The sequence below is a fragment of the Scyliorhinus canicula genome, chromosome 18, assembly GCF_902713615.1.
Source record: "Scyliorhinus canicula chromosome 18, sScyCan1.1, whole genome shotgun sequence".
Taxonomy (NCBI): Eukaryota; Metazoa; Chordata; class Chondrichthyes; order Carcharhiniformes; family Scyliorhinidae; genus Scyliorhinus; species Scyliorhinus canicula.
Window position 1 is genome coordinate 15005773 of NC_052163.1, and position 20536 is coordinate 15026308.

The 20536-nt window shown below is 45.8% G+C and overlaps 1 protein-coding gene, 1 non-coding gene and 1 pseudogene across 3 annotated transcripts in view; 2 read left to right on the forward strand and 1 right to left on the reverse strand.

Annotated features, from left to right (window-relative positions):
* Positions 1-20536, forward strand: part of LOC119953243 (synaptogyrin-2-like) — a 33542-nt gene that overhangs the window by 2467 nt on the left and 10539 nt on the right. For both annotated transcript variants that reach the window (XM_038777286.1, XM_038777285.1), the window contains exons 2-3: positions 10565-10802; positions 15568-15704. In XM_038777286.1, the coding sequence (XP_038633214.1) occupies positions 10565-10802; positions 15568-15704 (375 nt within the window). The remainder of the gene's footprint in view (positions 1-10564; positions 10803-15567; positions 15705-20536) is intronic.
* Positions 15882-15953, reverse strand: trnaf-gaa. The gene has a single exon. It is a non-coding gene; the product is annotated as a tRNA-Phe (tRNA).
* LOC119953789 lies at positions 16414-16614 on the forward strand (annotated as a pseudogene).

A 20536-nucleotide genomic window follows, 5' to 3' on the forward strand; every position in this document is an offset into this window, starting at 1 on the left:
TAACGGAAGATGTAGGCCATCCCACCATTTATAGGACAACCCTGGAGTCCTTTTACCACCACTCTTTCTCCCGCCCCCTTTCACTTTCTTCCCCTCCTCCCCCCAATCACCTGAGAAAAATATTGTTGACTTGTGTACATGATGTGCCTTTTGAGTGAACTCTTTTCTGTTCAAACGCAGCCTCCATCTCAATTAATGTGATAATTGAATTTCACTTTTGTGATGTTGCGCTAAGTGGAAACTGAACTCATGTGTGAACTGAAATTGGCAACCTAAGCCATCAGGAAAGTTTCCAGTCGGGCAGCACGGTGGCGCAGTGGGTTAGCCCTGCTGCCTCACGGTGCTGAGGTCCCAGGTTCGATCCCAGCTCTGGGTCACTGTCCGTGTGGAGTTTGCACATTCTCCCCGTGTCTGCGTGGGTTTCACCCCCCACAACCCAAAGATGTGCAGGGTAGGTGGATTGGTCACACTAAATTGCCCCTTAATTGGAAAAAATGAATTGGGTACTCTAAATTTATTTTTAAAAAAGGAAAGTTTCCAGTTGTGATTCCCGCAATATGATACCGTATGGCAGTTGGAGCTTTTCTCCACTTCTGAAACCACTTGGATCTCATTGAGAGGTAGTGGTAAGAACAGGAAGTGTTTTCTGTGGTAATCAATTCTCCCTACTGCGCTGTTTTGCCACAATGATCCACCTCTTTTGTTACACAATTGCATTGTCAAGTTCTATATTTTGTTGCTTGTTCATGTTGTAAGGTGTCTTAAAACAGCTGAGTGTGCGATTGTATCTTTTCTTCTCTATTCCGTGTAATGCAGTTACTTTTAGAAAGGGCATGATGTCTATCTCCTGTTGGCAACATGGTGGCAGGAAAACTCACCCATTTTTTTTAACCTATTATTTTTTTTCCTTTTCACTGCTGAAGGTGGTGATTCATGTTGGGAGGCTGGTCCACAACTAGTAATGCTCCAATATTTAGCCATTTTCTATATGACCCCGGAGAGTGCACGGCACCCTGGATCAACACACAGTCAATTCCAACCCCACTTGACCTGGAGCCATAACACAGGTGAAATTAGATTTTATTTAAAATACCCCAGGCCTTCGCTTGAGCCCAAATAACTACAGGCACCAGGTTTGTAACTTTAACACAAGTCACGTTTTATGATGTACAGTATTATAATTAAACACCGAAAATGTAACCGACCGTCTACTACCCCTTTCTCTTCTCTTCCCCCCCCCCCCCCCCCCCCCCCCCCCCCTCAGTAACACACTACAATATCAATAAAAATAAAAGGATTGGGATGACTTCCAGTCAATGTCTTTCTGAAGTTCAGGCTTTCGTTTTGATGATACCTCCTTCTCGGCTTGATGTTTTTTTTTCTGGCCAGGTTGTCTACTTTCTGCACAGACTCAGCATCATCTCGAGTTTACATAAAGGATGTGCTGAGCACTCGCTGCTTTCAGGACAACAGAGCAGTTCAAGGAGAGAGTTCCTTTCAGTTCCAAGGTCCAAGCACTTCTGCTAGGTTCTCTCAGAAAGCATCACACAGGAACCGATCACTGACTGTTGTCAGGCAGAACACTGTCCCTAGCCAACCCACAGGTTGCCAGTCCTCCAAAGCTGGTTCCTAAGATCTACTTGGTGCTGAAGAGTCTGGTTTCTCCTTTCCAAAATCCAAAACCTGGGGACACAGTGTCCTGGCAAGCAGGCTGTTTCAACTTTGAATCTTCCGCTTAAAGGCACAACCCAATTCTGGGTCCACGGATGAAAAGAAAAGACGTGGCAACAAAGGAAATAAACAGGAAAGGTTCTTGATCTCCAGGTCTTTTCCTCCACCCTAACTCTGTAACTTCCTTTACCCCATACACCTCCACAATTTCTGTATTCCTCCGTCTGGCCTCTTGTGCATCTCTGATTTTCATTGCTTGCCATGCCTTCAGGACCCAAGGCTCTGGAATTCTCCCCTTAAAAATTTCTGTCTTTCCAACATGGCTTTAAGAAGCTCCTTTTTATAAGCTAATTCTTTGATCAAGATTTTGAATACTTATCGCTCAGAATCAAGTTTTGATCTGTCCGATGTTCCTGTGAAGTACAGAATCACAGAATAATACGGTGCAAAAAGGACAATATGGCTCATCGAGTGCACTGAACGCATGAAAAACACCTAATCCCAGTTGCCAGCACTTGGCCCATAGCCTTGAATGTTATGATGTGCCAACTGCTGATCCAGGTATTTTTTTCAAGGATATGAGGCAACTGTGCTCTACCACCCTCCCAAGCAGAATTCCAGACCGTCACTACCCTCTGGGTACACCCCCCCCCCCCCCCCCCCCCCCCCCAAAAAACCTCCTGCCCCTCACCTTGAACCTGTGTCCCCTGTTAACTGACCCTTCAACTAGCTGCTCCCTATTGGCCCTATCCATTCCCCTCATAATCTTGTACACCTCGATCAGGTCGCCCCTCAGTTAAAGCCCCTCTGGTCCAGTGAAAACAACGCAAGCCGATCCAACCCTTTTTTCATAATTTAAATGTTCCATCCCAGGCAACACCCTGGTGAATCTCCTCTGTACCCATTCCCAGTGCAATCCCATAATGTGGCGACCAGAATTGTATTGACTATTATCTGTCGTGAGGCAAGGGCCAGACATGGGCATAACAAACTAGTCTGTGCGATAAGTCTCCATTTGCATTTTACGCTCCTTTACCACTAGATCTCTTTAACTGTTGCTCCCTTCACACTATCACTGATTGCTACTCATTAACCACTTTGCTCCAGCACTCAGGAGCTCCCTGATCAGTTCCTTCTATCTGGTCAGTTCACTTCCTGCTTTCAAAATACACATCAAACAGTCCTTTCTTAGGGCAGCACGGTGGCGTAATGGTTAGCACTGCTTTCTCACGGCGCCGAGGTCCCAGGTTCGATCCCGGCTCTGGGTCACTGTCCGTGTGGAGTTTGCACATTCTCTCCGTGTTTGCGTGGGTTTTGCCCCCACAACCCTAAGATGTGTTGGTAGGCGGATTGGCCATGCTAAATTGCCCCTTAATTGGAAAAAAAATGAATTGGGTACTCTGAATTAAAAAACACAAGAGCCCTTTCTTCAAATATGTCTTCGGCTCTCCAGGCTGAACTTCCCTGTCCTGATTTTCTTCAGTCCTCCCCTCTCTTGATAAGTGAATAGCAGGCATGAGGGGCTGAATGGCCTATTTCTGCTCCTGTTTTGTATGCTTGTATGTCATCTTACACATGAAGAGCACATTGGGGGAGCACGGTGGTGTAGTGGCTAGCACTGATGCCTCATGGCACCGAGGTCCTGGCCCTGGGTCACTGCCCATGTGGAGTTTGCACATTCATCCTGTGCCTGGGTGGGTCTCGCCCCCATAACCCAAAGATGTGCAGGCTAGGTGGATTGGCCACGCTAAATTGGCCCTTAATTGGGGGGGAAAAAATTGCATATTCTAAATTTTAAAAAGAAAAAAAAAACACATGAAGAGCACGATCGGAATGCAAATTGTTAATTTGTTTGGGAAAAAAGGTTTTTGCAAATTTCCAATGAAGGTTCCAAGGATAAAATGTATTTTGGTCCACAAATTACATGTGGTGGATTCAGTGGGACAACACATTACAATGGAAGTCAAATTTAGACTGCATAAGCAGAAACCAGGGGCGGGATTCTCCCCTACCCGGCGGGGCGGGGGGTCCCGGCGTAGCGGAGTGGCACCAACCACTCCGGCGTCGGGCCTCCCCAAAGGTGCTGAATTCTCCGCACCTTTAGGGGCCAAGCCCTTACATTGAGGGGCTAGGCCCGCGCCGGAGTGGTTGGCACCACACCAACTGGTGCCAAAACTGGCAACAACGGCCTTTGCCGCCCGGCGCCGGGACTGGCCGAAAGGCCTTCGCCGGTTCGTCAGCTGCTGCTGACGTCACTACCGGCGCATGCGCGCTGGGGGATTCTCTTCCGCCTCCGCCATGGTGGAGGCCTTGGCGGCGGCGGAAGAAAAAGTGTGCCCCCGCGGCACTGGCCCGCCGGCCGATCGGTGGGCCCTGATCGCGGGCCTGGCCACTGTGGGGCACCGCTCGTGCCGCCGATCCCCCCCCCCCCCCGCCACCAGAGGTGGTTCAAACCACGGCGGCGGGAGAGGCCTCCCAGCGGCGGGACTTCAGCCCATCGTGGGCCGAATAATCGCCGCAGGGGGCTCGCCGATTGGCGCGGAGGGCACGCCGATCGGTGGGGCGTGGTTCCCGTCCCCGCCAATTCCAGGGTGGTGGAGAATTTCTGCCACAGCGGGGGTGGGGTTTTCGGTGGCCCCGGGCGATTCTCCGACCCTGCGGGGGTCGGAGAATTTCGCCCCAGGTCTCCCTACCCTTCTCCCATGAGAAATAAGGAAGAAAGAACTTGGATATGTCATGAACTCCGGATATCCGAAAGTGCTTCACATCCAATGGAGTATTTTTGAAGTGGTGCAATGTAGCAAAACATGAGGGTACCACAGTGGTTAGCACTGTTGCTTCACAGCGCCAAGGTCCCAGGTTCGATTCCGGCTTAAGTCACTGCCTGTGTGGAGTCTGCATGTTCTTCCCGTGTCTGCGTGGGTTTCTTCCGGGTGCTCCAGTTTCCTCCCACAAGTCCCGAAAGACGTGCTTGTTGGGTGAATTGGATTCTCCCTCTGTACCTGAACAGGCGCCGGAGGGTGGCGACTAGGGGATTTTCACAGTAACTTCATTGCAGTGTTAATGTAAGCCCACTTGTGACACTGATGAAGATTATTATTATCATGGTCACTTTGTAAGCCAGGATACACTGGAAGAGCTTCTCCCGACCACCCTTGAATGGTTTTGAGAGGGAAGATGGAATCTCGGTTTAATAGTTCACATCTGGTGGAAATGGTGGTAAAGAAAGCATATGGCATGCATGCCTTCATCGGAAGGCATAGAGTATAAAAGTTTGCAAATTATGTTAGTTATATAGAACATTGGCTAGGCCACATTTGGAATACTGTGTCCAATTCTGGTCACCACATTACTTGAAGGACGTGGAGGCTTTGGAGAGAGTACAGAAAAGGTTTACCAGCGTGTTGCCCGGTATGGAGGGTATTAGCTATGAGGAGAGGTTGAATAAACTGGGATTGTTCCCCCTAGAAATACGGAGGCTGAGGGGGCGACCTGATAAAAGTTTATAAAATTATGAGGATTATAGATAGGGTGAACAGTTGGAGGCTTTTTCCCAGGGCGGAAATGACAATTACAAGGGGGCACAAGTTCAAGGTGAGGGGGGAAGGGTTCAGTGGAGATGAGTGGGGCAGGTTTTTTACATCGATAGTGGCCTGGAATGCACTGCCAAGTGAGGTGGTTGAGGCAGATACGTTAGCAACCTTTAAGACGTATCTAGATAGACACATGAACAGACAGGGTATAGAAGGATATAGGCGGTTGGTCGAGATAGGACATGTGATCGGCACAGGCTTGGAGGGCCGGAGGGCCTGTTCCTGTGCTTTACTGCTCTTTGTTCTTTGACACGTTGCAGTCCCTCAATATTACACTGGGAATGCCAGTCTAAATTATCTGCTCAGGTCTCCGGACTGGGACTTGAGTATAGAATCTTCATTCGGAAGCCCAAGGGTACTGCTGAGGCAAGGTTGCCATTTAACTTCAGATCAGCTGTTCTGATTTTGCCTGATAAGCTATGTTGCTTTTAGTGTGTGCCACATAATGTCCCAAAAGTAGTTTTGATGCCTTAATTGTTCATGTTCCACCCCACTCCGAAGTCCCCATTCATAGTAGCTGCTATTGTTCAAAACGGCATCTCCCTCATTTAATAACACTGGAACATCGCACAGCATGTGGAAGAGGACCAAAACAGAGAATTATACACACCAGTCCAGTTGTCTTTTCCTTCAATATTATGGTTCTGGAGGCTTCTTTACAGTAAAGGCGACTTACTGGAGATTGGGTCAAGGGTTCAGTTTCCTTGCATCCAAATAATTATATATAGCCTGTGTTCAATGTTATTGGAATGCAAGCATCATGTGTGTTTCTACATGTCACGATAAACAGTCAATAAGAAAGTGCTGGCAGCGCTGTGTAAACAGATACTGGGAGATATCATGTGGAGTGTATGTTGTTCAAATTCAAATCGAGGTTTGTGTCAGTAGGGTTGCCAATCCCCAAGCTTGGCCTGGAACCTGCAGGAATTTGAGATTGATCTCTTAAGATGCAGCTCCGATAAATCCAGGAGTAAAATCGATGGGCTATTAAAAATATTGTTGTTTTCATTTTCTTTGCGCTCATTTTTAAAGTAATGATGTGGAGGTGCCGGCGCTGGACTGGGGTGGGCACAGTAAGAAGTCTCACAACACCAGGTTAAAGTCCAACAGGTGGCAGCACGGTAGCATGGTGGTTAGCGTAAATGCTTCACAGCTCCAGGGTCCCAGGTTCGGTTCCCGGCTGGGTCACTGTCTGTGCGGAGTCTGCACGTCCTCCCCGTGTGTGCGTGGGTTTCCTCCGGGTGCTCCGGTTTCCTCCCACAGTCCAAAGATGTGCGGGTTAGGTGGATTGGCCATGCTAAATTGCCCTTAGTGTCCTAAAAAGTAAGGTTAAGGGGGGGGGGGGGTTGTTGGGTTACGGGTATAGGGTGGATACGTGGGTTTGAGTAGGGTGATCATTGCTCGGCACAACATCGAGGGCCGAAGGGCCTGTTCTGTGCTGTACTGTTCTATGTCTATGTCTAGGTTTGTTTGAAATCACAAACTTTCGGAGCGCACTACATCATCGGGTGAAGTGGAGGCAGGTTCACAATCACAGCATATATAGGAGACACAATTACAAGATAATTACAGATTTGAATATAAGTATTTACAGGAACAGTGTGCGTGGAGTCAGGGATAATCGCAGGTAATCGAGGTGTGAATTGTCTCAAGCCAGGACAGTTAGGAGGATTCTTCTGCAAACATGGGCAGTATGGTGGGGGTTACATGTAATGTGACACAAACCCGAGATCCTGGTTGAAGGCCGACCTCTTGCATGTAGTAATAATAATAAACTTTATTGTCACAAGTAGGCTTACGTTAACACTACAATGAAGTTACTGTGAAAATCCCCTAGTCTCCAGACTCCGGCGCCCGTTTGGGTACACAGAAAGAGAATTCAGAATGTCTAAATTATCTAACAGCCCGTCTTTCGGGACTTGTGGGAGGAAACCGGAGCACCCGGAGGAAACCCACGCAGACACGGGGAGGACGAGCAGATTCCGCACAGACAGTGGCCCAGACAGGAATCTAAATTGTTGGTGCTGAGGCAACACTGCTAACCACTGTGCTACCGTGCTGCCCCAACTTGGCAAACAGATTTTAAAAATATATATTAGTGATTTTAAAAATAGGAGAAAAAGTCTGTTCGACTGGGATGTGCAGTCGCTGGTAAGAGAGCATGTGGTGAAAGCTGTGGAGATGAATCTAACACCAGAGTTGGCAGCTTACTGTGTCAGTGTAAAATATATTGGACACAAACAAAAAAAACTGCTATCGACTCACTATCTCCTTGAAACATTGAGCTGCAATCATGCCCCCCAGCCGATTGTCCATTTGCTTCACCACTGCTCAGTGATGAATAATAGACTGTAATCTTTGGGCATCAGATCATATCATAGATCTGGAGGAAGCTTTGCTTAATGACACTGTTTTCACTGTCAGGTTAAATAATGCATCAAAGGGCAGCATGGTGGCGCAGTGGTAGCACTGCAGTCTGACGGCGCTGAGGTCCCAGGTTCGATCCCGGCCCTGGGTCACTGTCCGTGTGGAGTTTGCACATTCTCCCCGTGTTTGCGTGGGTTTCACCCCCACAACCCAAAGATGTGCAAGGTAGGTGGATTGAACACGCTAAATTTCCCCTTAATTGGAAAAATTGAATTGGGTACTCTAAATTTATAAAAAAAAAAATAATGCATCAAATAATAATGCACATTACTGTCTCAAAATTGAAATATCCTGATCTCTTGTTGTACGAGGACTTTGAGGCATTATCACAAGTTTCAGTCAGCTCTAATAGAATTAGAATTGTATTCCAGCAATGTTGTTAGATTCCAAAGGAATTGGGAACGGCACGGCGGTGCAGTGGTTAGCACTGCTGCCTCACGGCGCTGAGGTCCCGGGTCCAATCCCAGCCCCGGGTCACTGTCCGTGTGGAATTTGCACATTCTCCCTCTGTCTGCGTGGGTCCCACCCCCACAACCCAAAAAGATGCGCAGAGTAGGTGAATTGACTATGCCGCATTGCCCCTTCATTGGGGGAAAAAATGTTTTCAAAAAGATTGTAAAGGAATTGGAGCCCAATCTTTATGTAACTTGCCAATTAGTAAATGATGCCCCAGTTAAGAATCTTGAGCTGTTTCAAACTGTCCAGTTAGTCAGAGTATTTCATGCAATTATAACAATGCTTTTGGAGCTATCCATTGTGCAGGTTTGAAAAGAATATTTTCCTCAATGAATGCTGTATATTATCAAGTGAGTTCCTTTTAGAGGTATATAACAGTTGTTACTTTGTTCCAAGTATTTTCCCTTTCTTCTCCCTTTTTTGTTTTTTTAATAAAATGAATCTCATTGGTGGGATGGAGCCCATAGTTATAGCAGTCTGGTCGTGACCATTCCTCCAGCATGGAGATGGGTACTACTGCAGATTGTCTTTCCAAACATGGAGAGTGGCAGGGCAGAGCTGGTACCTTGATGTCACTTCCATTCCTGCTACTAATGCTTTTGTAGATGCTGGTGCCGTGTGAAAATCATGAGCAAAAGCAACTGTGTACAGTTTTGGTCTCTTTATTTCAAAATATATGATTGTGTTAGCAGTTCAGAGAAGATTGACTCGACCTGCTCCGAGGATGAGGGACTTTTTATGTGGAGAGGTTGGGCCTATACTCACTGGAATTTCGAAGAATGGGAGGGGATCTTATTCTCTCACAAGATCCTGAAAGGATTTGATAGGGGTGGATGTTGCCACTGGTGGACAAGACTAGAACCGGGGCCACAGTTTAAGAATAAGTGGTCTGTTGATTAAGATGGAGATGAGGAGAAATCTTTTCTCTCGATGGGTTTTTAGTCTGTGGAATTCTCTTTCCCAGAGGTTTGCTTCCCCAGAGAACAGCGAAGGCTGTGTCATCAAATGTATTCAAGGCACAGTTGGACACATTTTCGATAGAGAAAGGAGTCAGGGGGGGTGGGGGGAGGGGGCAGACAGTAAAGTGGAATTAAGATCAGCCATTACCTTATCGAATGGCGGCGCAGGCATGATGGGTTGAATGGCCTCCTCGTGCTCTGAAGTCATATGGAGGGGTGGCACAGTGGTTAACACTGCAGCCTCGCAGAGCCAGGGACCTGGGTTCAATTCCGGCATTGAATGACTGTGGAGTTTGTACGTTCTCCCTGTGTCTGAGTGGGTTTCCTCCGGGTGCTCCGGTTTCCTCCCACAGTCCAAAGATGCGCAGGTTAGGTGGATTGGCCATGATAAATTGCCCCTTAGTGTCCAAAAACTTAGATGGGGTTACGGGGAAAGCTTGGGGACATGGGCCGAGGTAGGCAGGTCAGTGCAGACTCAATGGGCAGAATGGCCTCCTTCTGCATTGTCAGAGTTCTATGATTCTATAAGAATATCACGGTAGCATTGTGGATAGCACAATCGCTTCACAGCTCCAGGGTCCCAGGTTCGATTCCGGCTTGGGTCACTGTTTGTGCGGGTTTGCACATCCTCCCCGTGTGTGCGTGGGTTTCCTCCGGGTGCTCCGGTTTCCTCCCACAGTCCAAAGATGTGCAGGTTAGGTGGATTGGCCATGATAAATTGCCCGTGGCGTCAAAAATTGCCCTTACTGTTGGGTGGGGTTACTGGGTTATGGGGATAGGGTGGGGGTGTTAACCTTGGGTAGGGTGCTCTTTCCAGGAGACGGTGCAGACTCGATGGGCCGAATGGCCTCCTTCTGCACTGTAAATTCTATGAAATCTATGAAAAGATGGGATGTTAAACATGTGCCACACTTTACCCAGAAATGGCTCTATTTTATATATTATGTGATTTTGTTAAAGGCACGTTACTGTTTTAATTGAAATAGATTCACTGACTAAGGCGTGTATAATATGAACATTTTAATTCCAAAATCTGTGTATTGACCATCTGATCAAAGTCAACCATCATTTGTCCGAACTGTATCTAAGGGAGCTGTACAGACCATACTGAGGATGGGAGAGTGCAGGACCACAATGTTAAGGACTTCCAGAACTGGGGAACTCATTCGGGAGCCCTACAGATTGATTTGGTATTAAATGGTTACTGTGGAAATGCATTGTTGGTGAAGAACCCCTGAAGCAGTGTGTGTCACAGGGATTTATGTTGAGCCATGTCCGTTTATCAATGTGACATTCTGATTGGAGATGCTGCCACCATTTTTCATCCCTATTGTGAGTCCATGTGCTGTGAAATCCTTCGGACATCCCGAGATCATGGGTGACCTACAGCAATGTCAGCTTTTCTTCCTTGTGTTATTTATTTATTTATGTAGTTATTTATTTATTTATTTTTTCCAGATCTTCTCAATAATTGTGTTTGGCTGCATCACCAGTGAGGGTTATATGAATTCGCTTCATACTTCAGAACTGAAATGCGTCTTCAATCAAAATGTGGATGCCTGTCACTACGGTGTGGGAATTGGGGTGATTGCGTTCTTCATCTGCATAGTCTTCTTCGCTCTTGATGTCTATTTTCCTCAGATCAGCAATGTTAACCAGCGCAAGCACATCGTAATGGCTGACCTTGGAATTTCAGGTATACAGACTGCAATCAAATGTGGGCTGTGACCAATAGGGAAACCTTTCAGTGACACTGTTCCCTAGACCAGGTCAGACTTCACAATGTTCGTACCCAGGACTGCCTCCTATTGTTCCACGCTGAAGGATTAGTAATACGACATTATCATTTGTTATTCAAAGTTTAATAAGGCCTTGGATAACTTTTTATGAGCTGCTTATGAGCAAAACCCTGGAACCCAACTGTCCCAGATGAATTATGGTTGGTTGGTGCGGTGTATGGTTTGCTTGTAACTAACATGGAAAGCGATAGTGTTATGGGCCAGGGTTTGGAGAACCCCAAAGTGTATCATGGAGTTCACCTGACCCACAACTTTTAATAGATTGTGGTTATGGGGAGCACACAGGTGTGGTGCATCAGAGAGTTAAAGTACTTTTAAATTAAAACAATGTTTATTTATGAAACCAGTTAACATTTTATAAACCCACAGTAAACATCTTAACAACTATCAACACCAATCATCCCCACAGATACAATATTCTACGAGTAGCCCTTAATCTTTGCTTGCAACATCCATAAGACAAAAGACCCTTTTTAACTCCGAGATCAGGTTTAAATTCTCTACTGAGAGCAGTTATCACTTTGAAATCACCCAAATGATCTGGAGATAGTCTTTAGATTGCAGGGAGATCCTTATACAGCTGTTTGCTTTTCCTGCAGCTATCCAGCTCTCTCAACTAAACTAAAACACACTGTAGCTGCCTGCTCAAAATCGAAAGTGAAAGACAGACAGCCCAGCTCCACCCACATTCTGACATCATTGCAGCTATTTAATAAACACCCAGTTCTTAACCTTTATGTCTCTTCTCTGGTTATTGATATTGGTCAGGGTGCTGCTACACAATGCCTGGCTCTGCCCTTGGAGGAGGGATGAGGAGGACTATACTGAGCATTGGATTCCATTCTTTTTTTTCTTCCCCCTCCCTCAGCTCTTGTGACTAGTTATGCCCATGATGTGTGGCTACTTGGCTAAGGTATTAGCTGGTACCTGTGGGTATGTGAAATGAAATGAAAATCGCTTATTGTCACAAGTAGGCTTCAAATGAAGTTACTGTGAAAAGCCCCTAGTTGCCACATTCCGGCGCCTGTTCGGGGAGGCGGGTATGGCAATTGAACCGTGCTGCTGGCCTAGCCTTGGTCTGCTTTCATAGCCAGGGATTTAGCCCTTTGCTAAATGTGCTACAGGGTCGGGTATAGTCTTCAGGAGAAGAGAGGAAACCTATTGACAAGGGAAGTGGAGGCAGGCACATGAAATATGCATCTCGTATCCTCAGTGGTGTTAATTCGCAGTCTACCTTTATATTTTTGTTGCTCGAAGAGCAATATTCCATATATGATTCAAATATTTTACTTATCTATTCTCTTTTTTCTCCGTTATCTGCACGAAGAATGGTTTATTCTTCACCTCCCCTATGGTGGGATTAAATTTTTTTTTGCTGAATGTATAATTAGTGTGACACTGCTGGGGCAGTTTACCCCACCATCTTTTCTCCATTGACCAATGCCCATAGCCATGATGCTGGATATGGGGGCAGCGCGGTGGCACAGTGGTTAACATTGCTGCCTTATGGTGCCAAGCTCCCAGGTTCAATCCCGGCTCTGGATCACTGTCCATGTGGAGTTTGCACATTCTCCCCCTTGTTTGCGTGGGTCTCGCCCTCACAACCCAAAGATGTGCAGGGTAGGTGGATTGGGCACACTAAATTGCCCCTTAATTGGGGGGAAAAAATAATTGTCTACTCTAAATTTAAAAAAAATGATGCTGGATATGTCTGATTCTGACCTCCGCATCAAATGTCTTTGTAAATATTCCCCTGCACCCATGATATTTTTTTTTAAAGAAGTTCTCAACTCAAAGATATAAGAATATACAATGCATCAGATGCTGAAATGTATTTTTTTCTCTTGCTTTTGCCATTAGTTGTTTTTTATATCATCTGACTTTGGTTATTGTGGTGCAGTTTTGGTCTTGTTGTCCCACATTCCCAGAACCCATCCGTCTGTCTCTCGCATACTGAATACCTTAATGCGAGCTGGAACTCTCCCAGTGCTCAAGACTGGGAAGAAGTTGGTAAGCCCGTGACTGAAGGAAAATCCAAGCCCCAGGGTTTGGGCTTCTGCAGGGAGGTGGGTAGATAGTTGATACATTTTAAGTGGGCAGTTTTTCATGGCCTGCTTGCCAACATCCCTCCTAAAACTACCCAAATTACTTCCAAACGTTGTCGCCTCCTGAATAATAAATTCATTGCCTTGTGATCAGACAGGCAGGTTTGACCCTTGATCTTTGCTAATTGCCCAGGCAACATAGGGTTTTGAGTAGTAGCTGGAGGAAGCAATAAGGTTGGTTATTAGTTAATCGTCTCTGATTATCAGTGTTACTTGTGTATCCTACAAAACGGCGCAAAGGAAAAAAATACATCATGTTGCAAATTACCCTAAGTTGGGGGGAGGGTGAGCTGTGAGGAGGATGCAGAGAGGAGGATGCAGTGTGATATGGACAGGTTGCGTGAGGGGCAAATGAATGGCAGATGCCGTATAATTTGGATAAATGCGAGGTTATCCGCTTTGGTCCCAAAGACGTGAAGGCAGACTATTATCTGAATGGCCATAAATTAGGAGAGGGGAATGTGCAACAAGACTTGGGTGTGCTCGTACATCAGTCACTTAAAGTAAACATGCAGACACATCAGGCGGTAAAAAAGGCAAATGGTTATGTTGACCTTCATCGCAAAAGGATTTGAGTACAGAATCAGGGATGTCTTGCGGCAATTATACAGGGCCTTGGTGAGGCCACACCTGGAATATTGTGTGCAGTTTTGGTCTCCTTATTTGAGGAAGGATGTTCTTGCTCTCGAGGGAGTTTAAACAACAAGAATTTTTTATTATTAATTATGAAAAAATTGGATTATAATACAATGCTCCTTTACTTCCTAGTTAGCTTAACAATTACAGTTCAGATTTCAGGATTAATATTGATTACAAAGTACATCTTAAGTTACAATGGTCTCATTAACACAGTCTGTTTTAAACATACAAGATGACTGGGTAAATACACACCCTCTCTGAACCCAAGATAGCATTTGTGCATTTCTCATCTGGATCTTCTTTCCCCCCCCCCCCCCCCCCCCCAACCTGCCCAGATGAATGCCAGGTGAGAGTTTCAAAACTTACTCCCCAAAACACACTTGATATTTTCTCATAATAACCATGCTTTCCCTCAGTGGTTTGCATTCCAAAATCCTGACCAGGTTTTCCAAATGACACTTTAAAACAAAGCTTCTGCTCCACTTTTAACAGTGAATCCAGTCCAGGATTTTACACCACCCCTTTTTTTAGGTTTCCTCTGTCTTAACTGCTTTTACACAAACTCTGAGATCCAGCCACAGATTTCCATAGTGATTTCAACTTCCATTGCAAAAGCTGTAATAGAATCTCAAAACCTGAAAATCACTTCAGATACATTTTTGGCTCGGTGTCTTTACTGAACTTTACTCTGTCCTAGCACCTTACCTTCAGATATCTTCAAAACTTCTCTTGATCTATCGTTTCTTTATTATTAATAATAATAATAATAATTATTATTATTATTATTATTACTTCTCTTCATTTCTCTGGTTTCTTTAATGAGCTGCACTTGTTTTCTTACACTTAAACTAACCATTACTCTGTGTATGGCTTTTCTTCTAACAAAGCTGAGAGAGGTTTCCCCTCTTTAGCTTTACAAAACTGCTTCTAGGGACGGCACATGGTGCAGTGGTTAGCAATGGGACTACGGCGCGGAGGACCCGAGTTCGAATCCCGGATTTGGGTCACTGTTCGTGTGGAGTTTGCACATTCTGTGTCTGCATGGTAGCACAGTGGTTAGCACTGTTGCTTCACAGCACCAGGGTCCCAAATTCGATTCCCACTTGCGTCACTGTCTGTGCGGAGTCTGCATGTCCTCCCCGTGTCTGCATGGGTTTCCTCCGGGTGCTCCGGTTTCTTCCCACAGCCCAAAGATGTGCAGGTTAGGTGGGTTGGCCATTATAAATTGCCTTTAGTGTCCAAAAAAGGATAAGGTGGGGTTACTGGGTTTGGGGGGATGGTAGAGGTGTGGGCTTGGGTAGGGTGCACGTCCCAAGGGCCAGTGCAGACTCAGTGGGCTGAATGGCCTCCTGCACTGTAAGTTCTATGATTCTCCCTGTGTCTGCGTGGGTTTCACCCCCACAACCCACAGATGTGCAGGTTAGGTGGATTGGCCATGCTAAATTATCGTTAATTGGGAAAATAAATAATTGGGTACTCTAAATTTATATTTAAAAAAACAACTGCTTCCAATAGAGCTGAGAGCTGCCTTCTCTCTCTCTCAACCTATTTCCAACTCAATCAAATTAGCTAAACTATAATCTTTTCTACCTAACAAGGCCTAGTTGCTCAGCAACACTCACTTGTTTATGCCTTTTTAAAAATTCTTCTTTCCATAATCCTCTGTAAGCACAATAGAAACAATCTTGGAACTTAACCAACCCCCACTCATGCAAATAGCTTTGTCCAGCATGAATCTAACTATAGGTTTTACTCTTCCAGGCACAGAAACATTACATTAAACCCGCTTCAAACTATACCTTATTTCTAATGTTTACCAATACAAATATAAATCCCTTAAAACTGTATTTTTTTTCCTAAAGCACTAGTTTTTTGAGTAATTGCTTGCAGCAGTTTAACCAGTGTTTTGTTTTTCTAGGTTTCTGGACGTTCTTGTGGTTTGTTGGCTTTTGTTTCCTCACCAATCAGTGGGTATACACAAAAACCATTCCAACCATAGGGGCAGACAGTGCCCGGGCATCCATCGCCTTCTCCTTTTTCTCCATTGTCAGCTGGGTAAGTCGGAGTTTGTTCGTACAGCTGTTTTCTCGGTATACTGAAGTAGACGTGTATGGGTGACCCTGAAGGCAAGGTGTGTGAAGGTTTCAGCGTGCTGAAAGTCGAGGGATGAGAATGTGAGGCGAAAGGCTGGGCGACTTGATGGATGACCAGGAATCACAGCACCCCGTGGGCTACCGAATCCCGGATTGAACCAGGGACCTTTAGATCTTCAGTCTAACGCTCTCCCAACTGAGCTATTCCGGCTTGGGTGACCCTGAAGGATATACGTAGTAGGTTTGTGACTGTAAACTGGGCGGGGTGGCGGTAGGAAAGATTTGGCAGATCTTGGGTGGGTGGGGAGGGGAATTAACTAAATCAACAGCTGTTTATCCACAAATGCACTTCTTACCTAATGCACTGTGAATGAAGTCCTCTGTTTGATTAGCAGATATGGGATTTGAACAGCTCAAAATGAGATGTCGCCAGATTACATTTTCAGAGCCTGATGCAGGTGGTGAGGATCCTTTTGACGATCCAATCCATGACTGGAGTTAACTGGTGCAAGAAGGTGTAGCCCTTGCAAAGTTATGTATTTTAAAATATCATCTGCTGCAAAAGAGGAGGGGGGTGGGGCGTGGAAAACGTCAATCAGTTTTATTTTAAATCAGTCTGGTCTACATTTTTGTTCCAACATTAAGACGTACCTAGGTTTTGAAAAGTTAACATCATGTCTCGGCCATTTGGCTAAGATCAAAGGTCAGATTGAGCCCAAGATAAGGTGCAATGCCTTTTGTTGTGAGCTTGGATCTTGTTCGTCTCTCGTCGAGACCATGAATTGGGGTTCAATATGAATTTGAATTGTTTTTTGGAGCAATGAGATGGATTAAGGGCTTGCCCTGTCCACTCTGCACATTGTGTAACTTTAAGGGTCGGATAAGAAAATAATATTGTGAAAATGGTAACTTATCTTAAGTGGGCATCGCTGGCAAGGCCAGCATTTATTGCCCACCCCTAATTACCCTCGAAAGATTCTGGTGAGCTGCTTTCTTGTCATTGTGAGTGGTCAATAGAATTTTCTTTAAGGTTGATGCAGTTTAATCTCCAGGAATTGCGGTGTTGTGAGTGCCAATGAAAAAGTGTTCCGGGGAAATCTGGTTCTTGCTTGTGACTGCTTGTTCTACAAGTTTTGTTGGAGGGGAAACTAGATTTGTGAAGATTAAAAGGACCATATAGTTTAGACTATTAACTACAGCTAACTTAATTCCAGCCCGGCATGTACAGACACAATAATTAGAAAGGTGGTGCGTAAATTTATTGACATACTATTGGAGATAAATGATTTACTTATTTCTTCAAGATATTCTGTATTCAATGAGGAAATATATGTTTGTGTCAGAGCTACATTTACGCTTTTGTGGGTCCCAGCCTCACCTTAATTTCTATCCTTGCCCCTCTTGACCCTAACTGGCTCACCTCACGCTGACACCTCGCCTCGCTGACTGCCATGCCCCTCTCAGCCCTGGGCGTCAAGCCGCCCCTCGCCTGCTCCCTCACTGCTGACCGACTGGTTCACCTTGGCTCGTGCCTTTCGCCTTGCACCTCGCTGTTGCTGACTTGCCGGCCCTCAGTCCTGTATTGAGGAACCTGGTGGTAGCGCCTTTTTTCGCAACATCGTAAAACACCGGATCTTCTGCTCTGCCCCTCACCCTCCTCGTCTAGTTGCCTCTCGGTCCTCACCCACATGGGCCTCAATTCTCAGACCGTCTGTTTTCCTGCTGCAAGGGGACTTGAACCAGTCACAGTCTGATGCCGCTCTGTCTGCGTGGGTTTTCTCCGTGTGCTCCGGTTTCCTCCCACAGTCCAAAGATGTGCAGGATTGGCCATTATAAATTGCCCCTTAGTGTCCAAAAGGTTAGGTTAGGTGGGGTTACTGGGTCATGGGGATGGAGTGGAGGCATGCGCTTAAGTAGGTTGCTTTTTCAAGGACTGGTGTAGACTCGATGGGCCGAGTGGCCTCCTCCTGCACTGTAAATTCCATGATTCTATGCATTGCCTGCTATGCAGAATTAACAGGCTCTGGTGACCACAGACGCAGCTGGTGAGGGATCTCCCCATTGTTGGGGCTCTGTGCCTAGGCACGGTGCATTTCATTGTAAATCCGCCTCTGGTTTGGGTCACTTTCTTGACATTATGTATATGCCACTGAGATGTGGGTTTTTTTCTCCCAGATTCTTATCAACTGTGACAGAAACAATTACTTATTCGGACAGACTTTTGAATTCCGCTACCTCTCTTTGTCCATCAGGTCATTGTAACAAATAATTGCGGTCTCGTTTTTAGAAAAGGTTTTTAAATATTTGCCAGAGTAAAAATGTTGCCTGGAGACCTGAAAGTTTTCTCTTGAGAATCAGGCGACTTCCCAAATCAACCGCTTTGTATTGACTCGGACACCGATCCGGATTGCTTGGACCATTTCCCAGTGATTGTTGCTGTTAATTGGGTCAGCCCCCAATTGTTTTCTGTGTGGCTAGTGGACTTTCACTGCCCAGAAAATAAACCCAGCAGTTGCCTCAAATACAAGTCTATACCGTTGCCAGCTTTCCTGCGTCATTATTTTCAGTCCTAATTAAAAAAGTTTTTTTTTTAAAAGAGTACCCAATTATGTTTTCCCAATTAAGGGGCAATTTACCGTGGCCAAATCACCTACCCTGCACATCTTTGGGTTGTGGGGGTGAGACACCTGCAGACACGGGGAGAATGTGCAAACTCCACATGGACAGTGACCCGGGGGCCGGGATCGAACATGGGACCTCAGCGCTGTGAGGCAGCAGTGCTAACCACTGTGCCCCCATTTTTTTCAGTCTTATTAAAGGGTTTTAAAAAAAAACTGGCTTAAAAGCAAGACGGACAACATTTAACAGGCGATGTATATTGGCCGACAGTTGCCAACCCTTCGCAAAGCCTGTCTGATCATCAGATTATATTTGGGAGGCAAGGCTCCAGCTGCAGCGCCAACAACGTAGCTGGTAGCTTGACATCTGCGTTCAACAATGAGATAGGACAGGATGGTATGAATCACACTGTTGGGTCTTTGTCCTTCTTAAGAATCAAAGAGATAGAAGACTGTGTGAGGCCGGAGGGAAACAATCCCTGGGATAAGGAGTAATTGAACATGTCCAGAATTAAGGCATAACCTGCTCTGAGAACTTTTTATAGAATTCAATCTGCAAGCCACCTGGACTAGGGGTGTTGCCAGATTGCACCAATCCAATAAATGTTAAAATTTCATCAGGGTGTGGCAGGGATTCCAACTCCACGTTCCGCTCCACCTCAACAGTTGGGATGGGTAGGCCGCCCAAAAAGGCAGACGTGATCGATCCATCCTCGGGCGCCTCCAATCGATAAAGATCAGGAGAGAAGTATTAAAAAGCTGCGTTCGCCTGAGGAGGGGCAGAAACAAAGTTACTGCTCTAATTGCATATCTGTGTGATCTCCCGGAAGGCCGCCTACCCGTTAAACTGGTGAGTCAAAAGACGGCTGGCCTTCTCCATGTACCCCATGAGCGTCACAACTGGCTCACGCCCTGACACTCAACAGCAAACAGATCCACCCAAGATGGCCAACCTACCAAGTCAAAAGACTGGACAAAGAGAAATCTGCAGATGCAGTCAGCAAATTTCCCACTCCCCCCAACACCATCGTCCTTGAATTCAACCACACCCAAATACAAATTGAAGCGAGTTGAAGTCTACTTCTAACAAACCTAAACAAAACAAGAACTCTAAGCTCATTATCTAAAACAACTACTGTGAGCTGCAGTGAGCCCCTCAAAACTGCTCCCGTTATAATAATAATCTTAGGGCAGCACGGTGGCTCAGTGGGTTAGCCCTGTAGCCTCACGGCGCTGAGGTCCCAGGTTCGATCCCGGCTCTGGGTCACTGTCCGCGTGGAGTTTGCACATTCTCCCTGTGTTTGCGTGGGTTTCGCCCCCACAACCCAAAAAGATGTGCAGGGTTGGTGGATTGGCCATGCTAAATTGCCCCTTAATTGGAAAAAATGAATTGGGTACTCTAAATTTATATATTTTTAAAAAATAATAATAATAATCTTTATTGTAACAAGTAGGCTTACATTAACACTGCAATGACGTTACTGTGACAAGCCTCCTAGTCACCACATTCTGCTTGTTCGGGTACACAGAGGGAGAATTCAGAATGTCCAAATTACCTAACAGCGTGTCTTTCGGGACTTGTGGGAGGAAACTGGAGCACCCGGAGAAAACCCACACAGACACAGGAACGTGCAGACTCCACACAGAATGTGACCCAAGCCGGGAATCGAACCTGGGACCCTGGCGCTGTGAAGCAACATTGCTAACCTCTGTGCTACCGTGCTGCTCTTGGGGAGGCTCCTGAATAGAGATAAAGAAAGATGATAAACAACAAAATACCCAAACCTCAAATACCCAAACCCCGTGTACCTTGTGCTCCTAAAGGAAGCTGTATGTTATTACAGTATAACAAACAGAACCCCACATAGAGCAAAACCCCAAATCTAAACAAGAACTATAAGAACTTCACTCCCAACAAACAAAGAACAAGAACAAACCTGAAACCTCAGCAATATAACAATTCAACATGGCCGTTAGCAGAACCAAAAACTAAATGACACCGTGCCAACTTGTGTTTTTTAACCAAAGAGTCCGCCTCGCCTGGTGGGTCGAAGAAATCGTCTTTTACCTTCAAAGTTACGGAGTTGATCAGGGTAGACCAAAACAGAGTGGCCTTGACTCCATTGAACGCAGCCCCCTTCTTCGCTGATTTAGCATCCATGTCCTGATAGAACCT